Source organism: Polyodon spathula, chromosome 35 (genome assembly GCF_017654505.1).
Source record: "Polyodon spathula isolate WHYD16114869_AA chromosome 35, ASM1765450v1, whole genome shotgun sequence".
Lineage (NCBI taxonomy): Eukaryota > Metazoa > Chordata > Actinopteri > Acipenseriformes > Polyodontidae > Polyodon > Polyodon spathula.
Genome location: NC_054568.1, coordinates 5,852,028 through 5,872,919, shown reverse-complemented (window position 1 = coordinate 5,872,919; position 20,892 = coordinate 5,852,028). Strand labels below are relative to the sequence as shown.

At 39.9% G+C, this 20,892-nt stretch overlaps 2 protein-coding genes across 3 annotated transcripts; both read right to left on the bottom strand.

Moving 5' to 3' along the window:
- Nucleotides 1–3: 3 nt before the first annotated feature.
- LOC121303781 (THAP domain-containing protein 8-like) lies at nt 4–1,999 on the bottom strand (the record flags this gene model as incomplete). The annotated part of the gene is made up of 3 exons (XM_041234559.1): nt 1,794–1,999; nt 971–1,163; nt 4–207 (listed from the first exon to the last, which is right to left on the bottom strand). Coding segments are annotated over exons 1-3 (477 nt in total), but the record flags the coding sequence as incomplete, so codon positions are not given.
- Nucleotides 2,000–3,695: 1,696 nt separating this feature from the next.
- On the bottom strand, nt 3,696–13,393 carry LOC121303842 (serine/threonine-protein phosphatase 5-like). Of its 2 annotated transcripts, XM_041234664.1 has the most exons (13): nt 13,283–13,392; nt 12,402–12,643; nt 11,748–11,895; nt 11,344–11,468; nt 11,113–11,178; nt 10,668–10,766; nt 9,209–9,314; nt 8,580–8,722; nt 8,189–8,276; nt 7,031–7,071; nt 6,455–6,633; nt 6,142–6,223; nt 3,696–5,423 (listed from the first exon to the last, which is right to left on the bottom strand). In XM_041234664.1, the coding sequence occupies exons 1-13, from the start codon at nt 13,365–13,367 to the stop codon at nt 5,361–5,363; spliced, it is 1,467 nt and encodes a 488-aa protein (XP_041090598.1). In that variant the 5' UTR covers nt 13,368–13,392; the 3' UTR covers nt 3,696–5,360. The 2 variants fall into 2 exon arrangements, with proteins under 2 accessions (XP_041090598.1, XP_041090599.1); XM_041234665.1 differs by lacking the exon at nt 11,113–11,178 and having other exon boundaries at nt 13,283–13,393.
- Nucleotides 13,394–20,892: the final 7,499 nt, after the last annotated feature.

The following is a 20,892-nucleotide window of genomic DNA, read 5'->3' as shown; positions in this document are numbered from 1 at the left end:
TAAATGCGCAGCCTCTACCAGCACAGGCTGACCAGGCATGCTGGGGTCTATTGCTATGGTATAAACTTGCAATGTACTGGGCTCATTTGCTTCTGAAAGCCCAGAAGCTGTTTTTTCTCTGGGGGCCACAGCAGTCTCAGTCTTGCTGGATATTTTCGGTCTTTTGTCCGGGTTGCTCGGTCGTTGTGAACAACTTGATTTCCTTTTCTGGGGTAAAAAACAATAAAGCATGTTAGGATTACACATTCCGCGCCACGGCTGAAATAATTCAATCAGCAACGACATTTCTACGGTGTCTATAATCAACCCAAAGTGCTTCACACACACACGAACAATGAAACCATTCCATTAAAAACTACCATACAAAATGCAATAAAACAGAAATTAAAAAGACAAAGAATGTAGTTTTAACTGTAAAATTTGAAAAAAATAAAATCTAGGATAAAAAGCCTGTAAGTAAAAAAATAGGACGATTACAGTCTAAAACAAAAATGTAATACAATTTGAATAATTTGTATTGATTTTTATTTTTTTTTTAAATACAGTTTAACTGTAAAATTAGAAAAACTACACTCAAAAGAGCAATAAAAAACAAAAACAAAGCAAAAACATTGGAATGAGACAATAACACATCAAGTACAGCAGTTTCCCCATTCCAGGTTATACTGCTAGCTTGATTAACCACAGTGTATAGGTAACAAGCACAGGTGTGTTTTTTTTTTTTTTTTTTATTAAACTCTACAGTAAAACCAAGAACAGATCAAAATGCTATGCAACAGGATTATTTCTATCCCTGAAACAACTTACAAAAAAGATTATAACCGACAGGTTTTACCCTTTAAAAGTCACACATATGTGTCCCACAAATAAAATGATTTTTATCAGCTTTCTTATTTTTGCAATGAGATGCCCTAAACAGGGTTTCAATTTTAACTTTAACCCCAAGGGATCAAAGCAGAAACTGGCTTACTACGTGGCTGTCAGACACGTCAAAGACAGTGGGCACGGCATCGCTGGTCAGGTAGCGGATGCCCCAGCGGAGGTCGAAGCAGCTCGGGGTGAAGTGTTCGTTACAGAGGTGCTGGTGTTTTGAGGGGGTCCAGTTCTCCCTCTTCATGTTGGTCAGCCATCTCTTCAGGCGACCTGGCTCATGCAGTGGATACCTACAAAGACAATGGAACACTAGCTGTAATAAACCTCTCCCTTGTAATGTGTTTATTCCAAAAATATTGAGTAAGTATAGCTGCAAAACAGTTTAGATATGGTATCTTTGAAAATCTGTCCTTCACGTCTTGTCAGTTTGGCAAGGTGAAACGGGAGGGGTTGTATGTTGGTGTCTTCAGGCTTCCGTAGATTTGACCTGGAATTTTTTTTTTAATGCAATCTGGCTACAGATTATAGGTAGGGTCCGCTGCGGAAATGCGTGCACGGCTCAAGTGTGGTCGTTAACCTTAAGAGGCTTTTTGTCAGACCCCAGCATCGCAGTCTACCACGAAAGAGAGATTTATAAGCGAACGCGTGTGTGTGCACACCGAAATTGCACCTGTCCACTGATCTTATGCAACTATTTTGTAATATGTCACTACTGACTAGAAATACACAATTTCTAACACATTTGTACACATAAATGAAATGTGTAACTTACATGCTCCTATGACAATGAGCAACGCAATCGTAGTCTGGAATTTCACTTACCAGGACGAGCTAACTTTTCTTAAGTCTGTATACAGCCAGCGGTGGTAACACTGTACTCTAGCACAGAAAACCACACACACGATTAGTTCAATACTTACTTGTAGAAGCTGATCTTCTTGTCAGAACTCGTTTGCCCCGCACTATTGTTGCAGTTTGGAGCGGTGCAATATTTAGGCATGTTATTAGTAACCTGTAGTTAGTGACCGGAAGTAATAAACGCCAAAGGGATAAATTTACAGTAGTTTTATTAATAATCATGCCAAGACTACGAGCAGCAATGGCTCTCGCCCTCTACCCTGTCACATGGTTCCTCCCCAAACGGCTTCACTGCTGCAAAGGTTGCAGGATGTGAAGCCAGACAGGACGGGGGCCATCTTTACTAATGGCACGTCGCGCTTGTCCAAATAATTCGGTTCTTTATTCTAGAGTTGCCACCTAGCGACGCACAATGGAAACTTTTATTACAAAAAAAAAAACCCTTAAAAACCCGCCTGCCTGATAAGTGTGGGCAGATGGTTCCAGAAATACAATGCTACATTTTATAATCGAGGTATACCGGATACTGGGCTACGGTTGCACCGTTTTGCTTGGGTCGTCCCGGTTTTGCGGAACGTGTCGCGGGAATTCAATCTGCTTTACCAGGACACTAAATACCAGCACCATACATTGACCACGAATTAAAACATGATGCAATATGAATTGGTTATATATATATGCTATCTTTTTTTGTTAAAAAAAACCCTAATATAGACATACGTACGTAACTCCTTTCAATGATTAAAAAAATGCTGGGGTGCTGAAATGCCTAATAATGCAGATGTTTTATGATAAGTACCACGTTATGCAATCTGTAAAGTGGTAAAATAGTGAGCTACTTATTGTCTCTAACATGACGCAATCATTTGAGCAGGAGTTCAACGCCGTTTTATTAATATTTGAGTATCACAGTGTTTTGTAAGCTTGCAGGTGTAATATTTTTCCATCAAGCAAAAAAAAAAAAAAAAAAAAAAAATAAAAACAAACAAACAAAAAAAAAACATTAAGAAACATTAAGTCAATGATACCTTTGAGTGTCTATTTATTATTACTACGTATTCTTAAACATGAAAGACTTATCCAATAACGAAATCAAAACTTATAAAAACTGCAGGGAGCCAGTGTGCGAATTACTCTCGATCGTTTGCCTCCGTCAGAAAGAATCTTCTGTGTCCTCTTCATCCCCTCCTCTCCCTCAGTACATTCAGTTATATTTCACATTCACCACTTCAGCTGTGGCCGAAAGTTTCCCACACACTGTGCTTCATATAGTCGAACGAAACCTGTTGAATAATGTTATGTTAACATACAGCTTGGCAGTTTTCCCCATACACAGTACTTGGTGAAAAATTTGACAATGCGAAATCAAACATGAAATACTGTACTAGCGTAGCTTCCCGTGTAGACTTTTGCAATACACATTCGGTTTATTTGATTACATTAAAAATAAATTAGGTTTATATTTGTTTCTCAGCTCGAAAATTCTAGGTGATGCAAAACTTTTGGCCACAGCTGTAAACCGGACACAGGATCAGGATACGTTACTCTTTCTGCACAGATAACTCTAGACCTAACTCTGCTCCTTGTTAAGATTACGGAAAAAATGTGTTGCGGACAAACAGAACCTGATGAGGAAATGTCAAAAACAAAAAAAAAAACACATTAAAATCGTTATTCAGTGTGCTATGTCAGCAACAATCATTTAAAATCCTTCCCACCCACAAACATCAAAATGTGTGTAAACTGCTGCTCCTCGTCAGGGTTGGTTCAATTCCATTTCCAAATCAATTTCCTTTTTAAAATCGATTTCAATTCCAATTCCTTTGAAAGCAGTTGAACAGTTGTTGCGATTCTTCCAAGTGCTTTTCATTTGAAGCAAACTGACTGATCGGTGATTTCAACTGAAGTCATCTCTTGTCGTGGTCCGAGAAAAAAAAAAAGTTGTAAAAGATAAACCAACACACTTTGTTATTGTACATTTTAATAGAGGAAGCTGTAGTCCTCAAAACAAAACAAAACATACAACCCATACTCCAGGGTACCCTAGGTCTTTTCAAGTCTCAACTACAGACAGAAGATTTGTTAACAAACCGGTCCTACACAGGGCGCAAGTGAGTCTGCCCACCCATGTAGGAACACAGGACTGTCACGGTCTACAAGTGAACTGTGGGATTTTATGTTTCCTACAAGGCTTTGTAACATCTGCAAGTCTCTGCTTATGTTTACAATCTATGTATTTAAACCGTTTTTGATTCAAGATCTTTTTTTTTTTAAAACATACCATACAGCAGCGTACATCAGAACACCCCATTGCTTCTGTTTTGAATTGTTGTGCGTAAAATCAAACCGCTGCAGGTAGGTATATGAACGACATAGAATGACAAATGTTGAGGTGTTCTAGCACAACTGTACTTACACAGGGCTTCCACCATCGTCATAAGGGACGTACGGCCAATTTGACTTTACCTTTAAGAGAACAACTCTTTGCAACCCTTGAATCGGCCCGAATGTGTCACGTAAACAACCAGAAAACTCCCACTGCCTGTAACGGGAAACTGTAACAGTTTTTACTGTAATACAAGGGTAAAAAAAACAGTTTGAGTCGAGGGCGATCCATTTCAGCTTCAAGATTGAATCGTTTTTCCCCCCTGTAAGCTTTACAGCCATACTACTATGGTGGTGATCCTTTTCCACAAACTCCTGTAAAGCCAGTTCTTGCTAAAAGTTAATTTCAGGCTCACCTAACCCTTAAAGGCATGTTCAAGGCTTCCCATACAACACTATTTCTGACTTCCAGTGTTATCAATTACCCTTCAGGACAGACTGGGGCACCCACACAACCCTTGATCACTCCTGTTTCAACAGCTGGAAAAGAAATCCACCTGGGCTGCATCAAGTCCAGCCCATGATGATCATTAAAATTAGCCAGCAATCAGACTGGGGAGAAATGTGTTCTCAATTAATTAAGTAAAAGCATTTTGATTGTGGTAGCTCGTGCTGTAGCCACTTAAATAAACTAGTGATCCAGGTAAACCTTTATCAGTTTCAAGTACTTATAAAAGCAGGACAGGGTGCACAAGGCCAATGGATTTACCCAGCAGCCCAAGTCAATAACTTTCATTTTTTAGTGCGACTTGAAATAAAAATCAGAGACAGTTGTTTCTGGAACGATCAGGTTTTCATGACCCACATATTCTTTAACAGAACCTAAACCAAAAGATCCCTGCCTATTTTTATTGTGCGTCCACAGTGACAATTTAAATTACACTCGGCTACTAGATTATACACAGGCTGGGGTGATGGGAACAGAGTAGAGAATTCAACCCTCTCTCCCCCCAACCTCCTTCCTCGCCTCTAAATCTTTAGGAGTCGCAGTGAGACCCCGTGTCGTTTTTATAAATACAGAGTCTGGGGAAAATAATAATAAAAAAAAAAAAAAAAAATCTGCTGTTTTCTCTGGTGAAAATACAACCCTTCAGCGCTCCCTTCAGTTTGTCTTTCCAGATCAGCGGACAGGACAGGTTAGTCGGAGGGAGGAGGAGGAACAGGAGAAAAATAATTGGACGAAAAACAAACCGAAGTCTCACGGGTGAACCCCCCCACCACCCCCCCCAAAAGATCCAGCACAGTTACATAATTCCCAGCTGCATCAGTGAGTTAGCGTAGGCCATGGGCTTGACATTCGGGTGAGGCTGTGAGAACAATGAGAGAGAGAGAGCGAGAGAGAGAGAGAGAGAGAACTGTGTTGGTTAAAACTGTTTATACATTCAATCACAAAATCTGAATACAACTTAGCCCACTAAAAACCTGTTTTATCTTTTTAGTTAGCTTCAAGCACTAAGTAATTGGTATCCACAGTCGCTGACAAAAGTAATGGCCCCTTACACTTAATAGAAGATAACTTAAGAAAACAACTTTTGTCTTGACCACCATCTGTTGTTGTCAAAATGTTGTTCTTTAACAGATGTTGGAAATAATGATCGTTTTTATAATCTTTATAAAAATAATTATCTTTATAATACAACTTAGTTACTGTGTAATGTTTTTCAATCAATTCATATATTTTTAATTAGTTCTGTTACATTTTCATAGACTCTTAATGTAAAAGGTGACAATACTTTTGTCATGAACAAATATTTGAACTTGCTAAAGTGCTTAAGTACATTTTTTAGATCTATATATAAAATATTGTTTAAACTTCCAGAAATTGTCTGTTTTGGTTCTTGTCACATTAATTAGTGGCTAAGGTTGACTAAATGGTTGTATTTAACATGTTTTCTTGAATGATCTTATATTAAGTGCGGAGCGCTAATACCTGTGTGCGACTATAAGCGACAGTGATCCTTCGTTATTTATTATTATTATTATAAAACCTTACAGAACTGCCCGAGCCTGGACGTCTGTACTCACCACAGCTGTGAACTGGTGGAACTCTGGTTTGAGGTCGGACCCCCGCAGGTGGATATATGCACCTTTGTTCCCCATCTGGTCGCTGTGAGGAAGGAATAAAACAGTTTACAGTTTGTTCCCCATCTGGTCGCTGTGAGGAAGGAATAAAACAGTTTACAGTCTCCCTGATGTACAAACAAGGCTTTCATCCCCACGCACAGCATGACATCTATACACGGGATAAGTAGTACTGGAACGCTCACAGATCCTAAACTGTGATTGGCTCATGTCTCACATGAGGTTTGTGGTCGTGTCTCGGTGACTGTGGACTCACCAGTAGTTGGGCGCCGAGAAGACGGTGATGCACTGCCCATTGTGTGTGACCTCATACCCCTCGGACTTCATCTCGTGGCTGCGGATGATGTAATCCAGGTGGTTCTGCTCCAGGAACCGCTTGGTGACGTCTGGTCCGAACTGACAGCTGACACCTCGCTTACTGACCGACCGGCCGTCCTATGGACAACAAGAAGCAAGTCAATTCCCAACCTCAGGCTGACCGAAATCTTTTTAATGTTAGCGTTCAATGAGCCCAGCGCATCAGGAAGCTGGTTCATGCAAGACGTTACACTGCAGCACAGGGATACAAATAAGACACACCTCAGCATGTTACCTAGACAATGGGGCAAATCGTGCTTGGCGTAAAACCTGGAACGGGCAGAACTGCTATGCAATAAGAGTCTTATTTCCATCCCTGCAAAATGTTTGCACGAAAAGGGTACAAAAGCAGTGAAAGAACAAGATGATGGTTTTTCCATACCAGCCTTGCAAAAATTGCAATCTTATACAAGGTGACTGACGACATACACAAGCATGTAATACCATTTGTTGCTTTGCACGAAAGGGATCTTACCAGAGCCTGTGGGTCAGACCACAGCAGATCACACATTGGCCCTGCGAAGACAAGACAGTCAAAACTGCACGGTGAGCAAACCCATTACACCAAATCCCATTATTTTGTAGGAATGCAGCTCTGACCAAATGTTTTGCATCACCTAGAATTTTAATATTTTCAAAATCGTCCCTCGCTATACTGCGGATTCGCGGTCCTGGAGTTGGCTCCCCATTTTTACAGTCTAACTGCGCATGGCTTACCTGCAATATGCACAGGCAATTCCACTTAGAAGAATTAATGTTCCTTTTATTTCATATTGCACATCACAAACAATAATATACAAACCAATTAAAAACAAACCACTAATATCCTACTGTAATTCACACACGCAGTGCACAATAACACAAAGCAAATTAAATGTCTATGATGAAGAGGCTTTCATTTTAGCCAGCAAGGTGTTCACTTGTGGCAGCAATGCACCAGCTAAAGTCACAAGGCAGTGACGTCAGCTCCCTAGCAACAAGCCTATGCTGTGAATGGATTCTTTCAGTGCAGTGGGTTTGCGCATTTGAGAAAGGAGAGGAAGACTCATGAAATTAATTGGAGACTGAAGTTGTTGAGAAGCAATTACCCACTGCTGTATGAATTAAAACGGCATGCTGCTTTTTATACGGAAGATGAGAAAGAGGGTTGCGCAGAGGATTTATATTGGACCCTGTCGCCCGATAAAATGAGGGAGTGGTTGTAGAGTATGTTAACCTATTTGTTTTTCTGTGGGTCTCTCGCTATATCGCAGCCCTCAATATATATATATATATATATATATATATATATATATATATATATATATATATATATATATATATATGGATTTATACTGGACCACGACATCCGTGATATATCAAGTGGGTGGAGTGTATTTATAAACTACAAAATTGCAAAAGTCTACCGGAAGCCATAATAGTATTTAAATGCCAGATTCCGAAACGTTACATTATTTTTTTCTTTGTATCAGTTTTTTCGTTAAGTATATGGAAACCTACAACGCGTATTCAATATGTTAACGTAACATTGTTCAGCAGGTTTCATTCGACTTTATGAAGCAAAATCATTTAATTATACAGGGTGATGCAAAAGTTTTGGCCACGATTTATGAAGTAGTATGTTGCCCTGTACCTGAATCTGGAGGCTGCCTGTTCCTGTCTATTTTCCGGAGGTCGTCCAGCGTTACCCCATCTTCGCTGAAGAGACCCCCATGCATCACCTAGCGGGAAGCACAACAGACTGGGGTCACAAGAAAGTTTGGTGGGCTCCATGGAAATTAGGGGCCATGCATAAAAGACATCCCACCAAGGGACAGAGACACAATTAGGGCGGATGGACCTTTTGGTCTGCATCACAAGTCCACAGTAGCAGGGAGGCGTTCAGGTCAGGATTCAGGATTGGATTAAACTGCTATGCAACAGGAGTCTTTTCCCCTCCCTGCTATTCACTCACAGTAACATTTACCATGACTGTGGGATTTCTGCTGTGTGCGACCCCTGCTGGCTGTGCTGGGCATTCTTACCAGCACTTTGCCATTGATGGACTGTGCCAGGGGCAGCCACTGAAACACTTCGCTGAACAGCTCGAACATCTGCGCGGTGTACTTCGCCTTCACTTCACCCTCGAACCCGTACATCTGGTTCATGTTGTCTGTCTCGTGGTTCCCTGCAGGAGGAGAAGGCGACAACAACCTCAATCATTTCACCTGGTTAAAATTCTACGGCTGGACGATTTTCATTTACCGGCCAACAACGATCACGACAATCTTAAATCACGTTTTAATTCCCAAATAATTGCGGCTTTCTACATTGTTAGTCTCTCTGATTTTTTATTTTGTTCTGTCTGATTTTTTGATTGTTGGTTTTTTAAATAAAGGCATCCTACTTTTCTGACCCACAATAAGGGGGGCGGGATGTTTTTATGTAGCAAGGTATCTATTTCCACACCTGTACATGATGAGAGAGGCACAACACATTTCAGGAGCAGTGGCATGGATCGTCGGATGTAGACAGTTGTCAGAAACACCATTAATTGTTGATAATACGACTGCAGATTTTATTTCAGTACGATAAAAACAAACTACACAACTTAGACCTGACCGAGTGATGAGGTCGAACTGTGTTCTCTGCTGTGTAAAGCAACATGTCTTACCCCTGAGCAGGTAGAAGCAGTCTGGAAACAGCAGCTTGAAGCCAAACAGGGTTAAGATCACTTCCACAGAGAAGGATCCACGGTCCACAAAGTCCCCATTGAAGAGCTACAGCCTGGGGCTAAGGAAAAGAGCAGGGCGCCCCAACACAAGGGCCAAGTCACAAAGTGCCTAGTTAATAACCCCGTACAGCTATGGCCAGCAACTAGAATTTAAAGATTGTGACATCATCATCATCATCATCATCATAATAATAATAATATCTATTTTATTTATCATGTAAAGAAAAGTAAAAAATCATAGCGCAGGTGTGTACTGGAAGTAATACAATATTTCAGGTTAGATTTCAAAATGTTACATTATTAAATGAGTCAGTTTTTTGTTTATGGGAAACTACAAAGCAGTTCGCAATTCGGTACGTTAACGTAAGATTATTCAGCAGGTTTCACTGGACTTTATGAAGCAAAATGAGTTAATTCTTTAAGGTGATCCAAACCTTTTGGCTACAGCTGAAAACATCCCTCACTTTAAGCTCTCAATCGTAACATAACGTACCGAAAAACTAATTTAATATAAATCAACATTTCGGCGGTACGTTTTCTACAAGTTTAGATATGTTACAAATCGGGGTACCCACAATTTGTGGATGAAACTTGGTGCTTAAGTAGAATGCCATTCCTCTCCAGATTTAATCTGACGGCAATTGAATTATGAGTTCACAGCAGAAACAACCTTGCTGCCCGCTATATAATAGCTAAAGCCATTGTTCACCATCATTAAAGTGCACTATTAGTGAATTATTATTTTTTTGAATAAATAAGTAAATCAAAGCCAAACTTCGGCATTTTAAAATGAGACCAAAATATTACCACCCGTTCCTTTGAGGTGCACATGAAAAACGTACCCCAAACAGGGTCAGGATCCCTTTCAGTACCTCAATAAAACTTCACCTCCTGAACTGAAGGGCAAACAAGATATTCCTGCAGTAACAGAACCACGCTTTCTGTTTGTTCTTGCAATGAATTCCAGGACTTGGCATGCATTCTGTGAATTCAACAGGGACAGGTCAAATCTTGCCACATTGTAGCCAAACAGTTTATATTTCTAGTACATTAACTCTGACCATTTTAAAAAACAGAACATAAGAAATTTCGGAACAGGAAGGGGCTGGCCCATCAAGGCTTGCCCCCTTCTTAGCAGGCAAAATGCTCCTTCATTAATTTATTGGACAGATTCTACTCTAGGATAGGGGTCTTCTTTAACAGGACAAATCCTGATTGGTTTTTTTTTTTTTTTTAATGTTAGAAAGCTATTTTATTCGATTTGTAACTTACAAACATACTTTAACTCAGCTTCCATTTCTTGCCCTCTTGTTCTACTCTCTGCTGATTTGAGGCCTTGAGTTAACGATCTATACCATTTAGGCTTTTATGAAGGTCAATCTTTCCTGTGAAAGGATACATAGGGGTTAGTCTCAGAAGGCAAGCCGTTAAGTTCAAAGATATTCAGCAGGTCGTAGAACTGTCCGTGTGTGTCACCGCAGATAGTGATCTTCTCTTTCTAGAAGATAAAAGCAGCACAATGAGTGTTTAGCAAAAGCCAGTGGTGCAATGCCACGGGAACGTGAAAAAGGCAAAGCGTTCAAAAGCCAAACGGGCACAACCACTGACGGCACCCACATTGGGGTGGGTATCACCGCTGCCTTTGGCAAGTTAAATCAAGACACAGTTAAGAGTTTCATCATCTTTGATGCAAAGTTTATTTAACTGCTACTTTGCTAGTTGGTAAAGATTCTAAATCAAAACGACAAGTATGAAATAGCGGAAAGCATTTGACATATTATTCAGTTAATGCTGACTTACATTTTTTTTTTTTTTTTCCCCATGTACCAATGTAAATCACATACCTCACTTAATGTAATTTCTACAAGACTGGGAAGCTTGCATAGAAGCTCCTTCACCTGTACCAAAATCTGAAAAAGAAATACAAGATTACGTTCGAGGCTCTCAAACTAGAAGAGCGCCCCCCACCCTTTTAAAAATGTATTATGAAGCGTCACAGGGTCGTCCCACCACAAAAACAAACCCAAACATAATGGGGAAACTACTCTTCAGCCCTCTCTCCCTCTGCTTCTCACCTGATAGGCACACTTTCTGTGCAGTTTCTTCTGGCCCTTGAACCAGCTCATCATCTCCTTCATGAACTTCAGCGTGACCTTTCCCCCTTCCTCCAGCTTGGGCCCCGAGTAGTCTTCCTCGATTGCTGGGGACAACCATTCGATCCCAAACATTAAAAAGGCGACACACACAAGAACGACGCCGATTGTTCAAATAGAGTGCTCCACCAAAATCAGGTGCTCACGACTCAATGGTGTTGATCGGGCTAATTTATCATTCAAAATTAAACGCCTAGAATACAATACAAGCATTGCCATTGCTTTCCTGAGGTTAAAGCCACATTTGGGCAAAACAGCAGGATTTCTGAAATATATAATGCACTGCATATCAAATTCCAGATCCCTTCCCCACACTGTCTACTCACTCATGCTCTCTATGTCCAGAGAATCCACCACCGATCTCTTGAGCTCGTCGCTGGCGATGGCTCGTTCGAACGCCTTCTGCTTGACGATCTTACTGCACTCCTGGTACTTCAGCTTGGCATCCTTGTCGTTGGGTCGCACCTTTACTACCTAGCGTGAGGCACACGAAATGAAGCAGAGGAACAGGGTTTAGATCGTCCTGGGATTGCAATACAAACCAACAGAGTTTACGAAACTGAAAATAACGCTATGATATTACATGGTGTTACTAAAAGCTAGGCAGAGGAAAATTAAGCCATCAAAAAAAAAAAAACTATAAATGATTTTAGATCTATATCAACAATAAATACCCTTAATTGGAAGAACATGTTTATTTTTAGCGCTTTGTCAGACAGCCACAATGTGTTTTTGATGCAATGTCCAAATTCTTTTAAAAACAGAAACTTGGCACAGTGGTTAACTGTTTGTGACAATAGCCCAGTATATTTTGTTGCTATAAATAAGGTATTTAGGTCAAGTATGAGAAAAAGCACCTGCTCAAAATTTACTACTGGTGACCAGGGATGGACTTAAAAGCTTTGAGTCACAGTAGCTTTTCCAGCATGTGTTACAGCCCAGAGGCTAGACACTCCATCAGCCCCTTGACAATAGCTCACCGTTTCATAGTCCTTGAGCGCTGCCTTGAACTTGCCCAGTGCCATGTTGGAGGTGGCGCGCCTGTAGTACCCCTTGATGTAGTTCTTGTCGAGCTCCAGTGCGAGAGTTGCGTCTGCCAGGGCATAGCCGTAGCACTCCGTGCGGAGGTAAGCCAGGCTGCGGTTCCCATAGTAGATGGCATTGTCAGGGTTCAGCTCCACAGCTTCGGAGTAATACTTGATCGCATTCTCATAATCTTTCTCTGCAGCAACAAAGGGAAAAGGAGAAAGGCCGTGTCACATATAACAAGTACAGGTCACTAAAACTAAATGGCTCATCAGACAGTAGCAAAATGACAAATAATAATAATAGAAAAAGACAAGGCTTAACTAGACCGCAAGAGCTTCAGTATGTTTGTGATCATATACGTGTATCATGTTTAAAACACTAAATCAATCTACTGCCCTCTAGACCACCTCCACATAGTACGAGACCGTGCTGAGCACAGTGAGTCATACATTAGGGACGGAAATAAGTCCTATTGCTTAGCAGTTTCATCCATTCCAGATTTTGACACAATTCTTGATTAGCCCCAGTGTACAGATAACAAGCTCATGCAGGGGGTGGGGGTTGGGGGTTGGGGGGTTTGGGTTTGGGGGTGGGGGGGGTTAATCTCTCATTAGCCTTTACAATTCTACAAATAACTGTTGACGAACTGTAGATTAATCAGCAACACCCTTCTCTCACATGGGCTGCCCATGACAGGGCTGTCGCCGGCAGCCTAATCCGCGCAATATTTATGCATTTGTTTTTAACGAACACGGGTCCCCGGCCCCCCCCCGCCTGCCTCGTCATACTCTGATTCGCGTTACCTGTGTGTGTGTGTGTGCTGCATGCGTACCTTTAAAGTAATTATTCGCCTTCTCCTTCAGCATTTCGCCACTCCGTTCCGCCCCCGCCATCTTCACGCCGTCGCAATCCGCCATACCGGTAGCTCGGCCGTCGCAAACCCTCCGCTCCTGTCGACACGCTGCCGCAAACCGCTGCTGCCATGGAAACGTGCAGACACGCAGGCCGTCGTTTTAAAAGCGCAGGCGCGGCTGTGAAACTGACGTCATTTTGGCTCTGCGCTGTTAACGCAAATATAGGGCGATCAGAGCCGCAATGTCGTAGCTGTGCTGTAGTTTCATACCATGCTCCATTTTGCAATGACCATGTATTTTACTGTTTTATCTGTCTCCTTGGATGACTGCGCACTTTTAAGATCACGGTACAACAATTTTATTTTTTTTTCAAGTTATAAAATATAAAAGTCATAAAGCAACATCATGCAACAAACTTTCTGTGTAACTAAGAAAATATGTATATGGGCTGAACAAAATGCAATAGCCAGGCAAAAAAAATATATTATGCTTTTTTTTTTTTTTTTGGTTGGGCGGAGAAGCGCTTGTTTATACCACCCCCAAGTGGACGTTTATGGTGTTACACCCAAATCTGTCCCCTAAAATCAGGCATAATCTGCCTAATGTAAAATTATTTTGCGACCATTACATTGCATCTAAATGTCTGTGTGTGTGTGTGTGTGTGTGTGTGTGTGTGTGTGTATGTTTGTGCTTTAACATCAGTAAGAATTATTTTATAAGCCATTAGAGACAAACAATATGGTATTTTAACTGAAATAGTTTGTAAGCAAGGTAAATAAAGATGCAGGTCACTGAAACAACAGGAAAGATCGATGCAAAACACTCAACAAGAGATCAGTGGAACGCTTCTAATGTAAAAGCTTCTAACCTCTCTCAAACTCAATATTATCACATCTCTATATGTAACTCATTCGTGACCTTCGCCTTGCATGGTTCGGTTCGAGTCCACATGCATTTTCAGTGGAATCTGTTTGCAAAGTATTTGCATTTGACAGAACTCATTTGATCGAGCTGTTCGTTAAGAGTTCTGGTCGTATTCTCTTTGTAGGCAATGGTGTGTAACTATTTTAAAGTTGTTGCAACAACAAGGAATAGCTTATTTTAAACTGGTACTTTTACCGCGATTGTATTGCTGCTGTGCATTGATTACAATCCGGACAGTTAATTTGATAGCATAACCAATCTAAAGCACCCGTTGCTTGGTGGCAGTTAATTATTTTTAATCACTTTATATTTTTGGATTGTGCGATTGCTGGATTTTATTTTATCCCCCCCCCGATCTGTTTTCACTGATAATATTGAATGTGTGTTGGTTTCACGTTTGATGTTTATTTTGGCTCGATTGTGTTTTGCAGTACGCACTGCTGCTAAGAGCTGAGCCTTTTTTTTTTTCTTGTTATCTGATTGTTGCCGAATTGAAACAAGAACTGCTACACTGAATCAATTGCTGCTACATTGAATCAATTGCTGCTACATTGTAACTATTGCTGTTAAATGGAATAGCTGCCCTTTGTGCTAACAAACCATTTGTAAACTTGTAATTGGTCTTTGGTTGTATGCTTGGGAGCGGTGTTGGTAATTTTTCCTTGCTCAATAAAAAAGATCCTCAACGAGGATTTTCCTCTTATCCCTATTGCTATCTAAGTACATTTTCCAATTAATTAATAGCTGTTAAAAACCTGTCACAGCTACACTGTTAAAGTAATCGCAGCGGCTGTTTTGAAGTCATTTCAGAACACAACTGCATTACAGGGGTGGAATTTTTTTTAAAAAGGATTTCATTGTAACGGGAAGTAGTTTGAATCGATCGACCAAAACTTCCACATTTTGCTCAAGCGCTCCCTTTGCGGTTATTGGTGAGGGCGTTTCAGTAATCATATTGACAAATGCATTTGAATAATCAATCAATTTTTATTTCATATAGCGCCTTTCATAGCGGACCACCATGACAAAGCGCTTCACAAGATGCAGTAACAGCAAGAAAATCCATAATACTTTGAATACAGAGAAATGCATAATACATGATATACAGTAAAAAACAAACAAGCAAACAATGCGTAATACAGTGGAAAGTGCATAATATATGAAATAGTACAATAAATACAGTGGGAAGTGCATAATGCATGACAGTAACATAATATGTGAAATAGAAGCAGAAACATAGCAGATATCAGGTTTAAAAGCATGGAAAGAGCTCAAATCTGTTGTCTTGCAGTCTACAAGTAACCCCTTTCTCAAATGGGCGTCAGATACGTCTAGTCGTAAAGAAATAAGCAAAAACTAAAATAACGTATACTCTTCAAGGAGACCTTCAGTGGCAATGCGTGTTTAATTTCAGCTTACAAAACAGAAGCGATCGATAACGGATTAATTGCTCCATCTCTGTTGCTGTTCCATTGTTAACGAAACTGCCTTTCGTTGGGGGAGATGCAGCTTTTATGTATTACAGAATCATAAATTTGGCAGAGCCAAGCCAGAAGCTTGCTTTAAAATGCTTTGTCCAGTGCTGTACTTCCACGCCAATACAAACCTAGCCGATTTCTATAATAAAACACTCCTGGTTGTACTACCTGCTATCTACCAGCAGGCGGCACTGCAGCCCTTTGTTGCTAGAAGCCTGTGCTGTGTAATGTATGAGAGCACGTTTTATAAAGTCCAATGGGAGAGAAATTAAAAAGAAAAAAAAAAAAAGTTTCAGAGTCCAAAGGGCATTGAGGTTGACTTTGAACCAAAAAAAAAAAATAAAAAGTTTTAATTCTGCAGTGGGATGATAGGGTTGCCACGTGATGTTTTTTTTTTGTTTTCCACGTGTATCAGTTGTGCATAGAAATAAAGCACCTCCATGAAAAATTAAAGGCTTTATATTAAAAGAGGCGCATAATACACGAGATAGCTGAAAGAGTTTTAAACAAGTTCAATAAATCAGCTGACGATCAGCCCTGGAGCAGCAGACTTCATCACACTCCAATCCAGAGAAAGTTAATCCCAGAGTATTCTAATTTTAATAAGGTTCGTTCCGGCGCAAGTCACTTCAACCATGTGCATATCCAAAATACAGAATATAACACACTGATGTCGCCACCACCTTTTCTTTTTAACGATTCCTGGGACGAAGCACATATTGTCTGATTAAATGAACGTCTCTGTAGCGTAGTGTTCCAAAGTTTGGAAACAATAAATAATTTACAGCAAAACTATAGGGCCAGAGATTATATTGCCCACTCACACCCTTTAGTTACTAAATATCTTGGTATATCTGAATACATCGTCTCCTCTAAGTATATGCTAGGAAAGCAGTACAGCTGGAGATGGGGAGTTGCCCGATTTGCCAAACCAGCATGTTTCATTCCAGCCCAGCTAGTGCAGCAACGGCTCCTGCTCTGGTCGTTTGGCATGGACAGGCTGTTCATTTCTCTTTCATTTTCACGTGTCTCAACCCTTGGTCTTGCATCGTCGCCAGGCAGGATGTAAGTCACCAATCTATTGATATTCTTCTGTACAGTTTGGAGACTAGAAACAAAGGTCAAGTCAAACTCAAAGCCAAGTAAAAGCGACTTTCTAGAAAACGACAGTGTCTCTGTATGAGATCAATCCAGAGCACCACTCCAAACGATTACAAACAGCATGCAAGTAAGACGACGTGCAAAGGTAACTGCTCCTTAAGCAAGCAAAACTGTTTAAAGGCAGACACTCGTTTTACCTTTTAAATAGCAGCTTGAAGCGAGGTTAATGTTTTTTTTTTTTTTTTTTTTTTTTTTTTTTTGTTGCCTTCTGATATTTTCCTTTGCAATTCCAGTTAAACTGGTTTAGATTAGAGCAAGACCAGCTGTTTTTCACTGTTCCCCAGCTCCTGGACACGGAATTACTGTTGCCAGGATCACTGAGTGATTTCCTAACTGCAGTGCCAGAACACTAAGGTTTTGTGACACACTTCAAAACCTGAACATAATTCCAACGACTATGAACTAAGTGGTGGACAAGCTTGCTAAAGTAACTCGTTTCAGCGCTTTTCATTACTTTTCATTACTTTTTTTAGTAACTAATTACAGCAAGGTATTACTTTAAAAAAAAAAAAAAAGACAAATAATGAGATTACTTTTTTCTTGGCCAACAGTAATAGAGATTCGGCTGTATATCTTGCAGCATCTGCAGTCAACAGAAGCACCTACATGCAAATAACTTTTCCTTAAGTAGCTGTATCTTTTATTTTGTTATTATTAATGGCAACGGTAATATAAAAGTAATCAGTAACTCTATAAGGAAGTCATCTATAATATGTAAAATCTCTTGAGACCTTCCAGCACCTAGTGGAGACCATGCAACGTTGTGGCAAAGGTTTTAAGGCTATGATCAGGGTTATTGGTACTTTTCAAAATAACATTACAGTAACCTTTTTACTCAATGGGAAATTACAAAGAAGACTTCCAGATTTCTACAAAGCATCTTTTCCTGTATCTTCCCTGTAATTGTATGGTGTCAGTGTTATTTCTAATCTCTTAATTTCTAAGAGCTTGGGAATGACTCAGCCAATATATGTTGCAGATAAATTAGTTTTCTAGGGTGATTCGTAGTACATGCACTTTTGAATCAAACTGAATTTCTTCACAGATATAAGAAAATATAATAATTGTTCCAGCAAATGTCAAGGTATTTGCACCAGCATAAAACTGAGTCAACTCAAACATGTGTTCATACTCCAAATACAAACTATACAAAGCCTGAAAGGTTACTGTTACAAGTCTTCGTAAATAGGTTTCCTGAGTGAATTAATTATTTTGCTTGTTTAAAGTCAGCTTGTCATTTGAATGCCTGGAGTAGCTGTATATTGATTTGAAAACTGGGCTCTGTGAAGCATAAATACGCAAACAAAACAATTGAATGTTTGTTACAATTGTAACACAACAGAAACTGCTACAGGTTTCATAGCAGTCTGTAAACGTTTGCAGCTCTCCTGTTATTCCAAAAGGAGTGCTGTTAGAACACACAGCCAGTCTGCTTTCCAGCCCCCATTCAAAAAGCTTTAACATGTGTTTAAAGAATATGTAAGTTAAAATAATTGCACTTTAATTAGAACCAAAGTGAAATGTAATCTCCGTCATCGCTCTCCCTTCCCCTCGTCAAGCCGGGCGTTGGACAGGTGCGATAATATAATTCATACCTTACTGAACTTATAAAGTAAAGCCTCCAGTCACTGACTGACCAAGCTGACGATGAAACGGACTGGCATCTGACATGCTGGCGTCAGAGTGCGTTTCCCCTCTCCCGCTCTTTTCATCCCATCCTTCGCTTTCATTGAGTAAGCAGTCTGTCTGCACAGGATTGAGGCATCTCTTGCTGTGCTGTCAAATCGCCTTGCACAGAAACCCCTTCCATAACACTATCAATATTGTGGAAGGCCAACAGACGAGAAGACTGCTGCTGTTTGTAACTGTATAGTTTAGTTTATTCACTCTGTGCCCACAGTACCAGTACAATTTTGACGCTGACCTACAGTTTATCTTGTTCTTAGTGATTTGTGCAGTAGTCAATCACAGCATTGACAGCATACCGTTTTCTGACGTTACATTGGTCAAGTTTTGGTACACGTACCACATTCTGACGATGTATCATTTTCTAACGTTACACTGGTACCTTTTTTTATTTAGAAATTAAACTGTGGTTAACACCAAAATATCAAAATAATTTATCTTTAGAAACATAAATATAATACTATTGCCCCAATGACCTATCCCCACCATATTCAACAATCTAATCTATGTCTTCCCATTATCTCTTTATATCAAACAGGCTGTATACAGATTTTATCTGCGCATTTGCTTTCAGCTCACATATACATTCCGTTACATCCGGCAAGACTAAGATGTTAATTTCCCCAACGGATAAATATTAATTAAGGGCTTTCCGAATTTCACAGAGTAAAATTCCATCTGCACCAAACACTGGCTCTTGAAACTAAACGGCAGCAGATAATAATTACTTTATAATGTCAGTCCTGCAGTTATTCTTCTAGGTGGAGCAGAACAAATATATTTAACCAGGTCCTTGGGATTCTCATAATAACTTGTTCAAGAATGTCGGCATCTTCTAATCTAACCTAACATGTTCACTGTTTACTAAGTGCCAATAAACACTTTAAAAATTCATATTCTTCCCTCTGTTGACTTTATTATCATTATCTCTCATACCCCATTCTATTGTGCTTTCTGATATGATAATTCATGGTTATGTCAATAATTCCAATGCAGCGCATGGGTGACAAGATCAGCTGGACCAAACAATTTCCAAAAAAACTAAAACAAAAACACTTATCTGTTTAACTTTATCAACTGCTTATTGCAATTCTAAATTGCATTCCCTTTGTTATTCAGCCAATACAGTACCGACAGCTTGATTGAACAAACCTCAAAATGAACGGGGAACGTACATAATCACATCAAGAGATCTTCACCGTATAGGCATATTCGAAAGAGAGTAGGTTCAGAGGTAAGAAAATGGATGGTTAGTGTCTCTACAGCACTGTGCACCATTATGTTTTACTACATTCCTCAATTCTTTTCAACAGCAAAGTACAGCTTTTATATATTTCACAGTACATGTCAGGAATGCTGTTTACAGCCCATTTACCCAAAGTTACCCACACTCACTGACACACAGATTAAGCATTATTAAACTACCTCAAGTGGATTAAGAGCTGTAAAATCATATTGTAAGGGTACCAGCTCTGTTCCTTTAACCAAACTTGAAAAAAATATACATTATTAGAGACATTGAAAACCCCTTTGAGCTCTGGTATATAACCCAGGGTATATAGCACATTAGTTTAGGTATATTTTCCATTAGTTTTAATTGAATAGCAGATGTGTCTGGTAGTCGTTGCGTGGAGAGGTTTTCTGTGTTGACAGATAAAGGGGATTTTAAACAGGTGAATAAAAGACAGATGCAAAGAAGAAGAAAAGCCATATAAACTTAAGATTTGATCCTATTTGTAGGGATAGGGTCCATGAGGATGAAAGGTGCGTTAAGTAAGGTTTTACTGTAAAGTTCCTCTACAGCTTCTGTGTACTTTGCTTTGTTAACTTTACTGTGTCAAAGTCGGTTGATATTCTTTCTTGTCCCTTGTGACTAAAACTGACTGCTGAACCCACCTGCTTTCCTGGAACAGAAATGATCGCCCTTGTTTACTTTTTTCTTGCAGAGAAGTTGATGTAAGTCGGTTTTGATAATCAGCAGATGCAACATACTGTAATGGATTTTGAAATATATAGCAAAATATTTACGGGCTCAGCCTCATGCTCTTGAGGTTGAGGTATGAAGACATCGCTGAGCATTCTGGAATCATTTGGTCAGCTTCATTTATTTTAAAATTAATCTTATGTAAAACGAACAACCTTGGCATGGTAAAAACTAAGAGCGCCATTTGAAAAAACAATTGCAGTGATAAGCCAAACATATTCTCCTCTCTTATTTACAAGTGCAGGTGTTGCCCTCCAGGAAAACTGACGCTGTACCAAACTGGGAGGCAAAGCTGGATTGAACAGCCTGCCCTGTTCTCTCTGAGAACGGGTCTATCAAGCCACCCTCGCAGTGC

Excerpts from the sequence above, each read along its gene's own strand:
- LOC121303842 (XM_041234664.1), bottom strand. The coding sequence starts at position 13,367 with ATGGCGGATTGCGACGGCGTGAAGATGGCGGGGGCGGAACGGAGTGGC. Across the intron at positions 8,277-8,579 it reads CCATCAATGGCAAAGTGCTG|GTGATGCATGGGGGTCTCTT; the intron begins GTAAGAATGCCC and ends GCTTCCCGCTAG. Across the intron at positions 6,634-7,030 it reads GGTCTGACCCACAGGCTCTG|GACGGCCGGTCGGTCAGTAA; the intron begins GTAAGATCCCTT and ends TGTTGTCCATAG.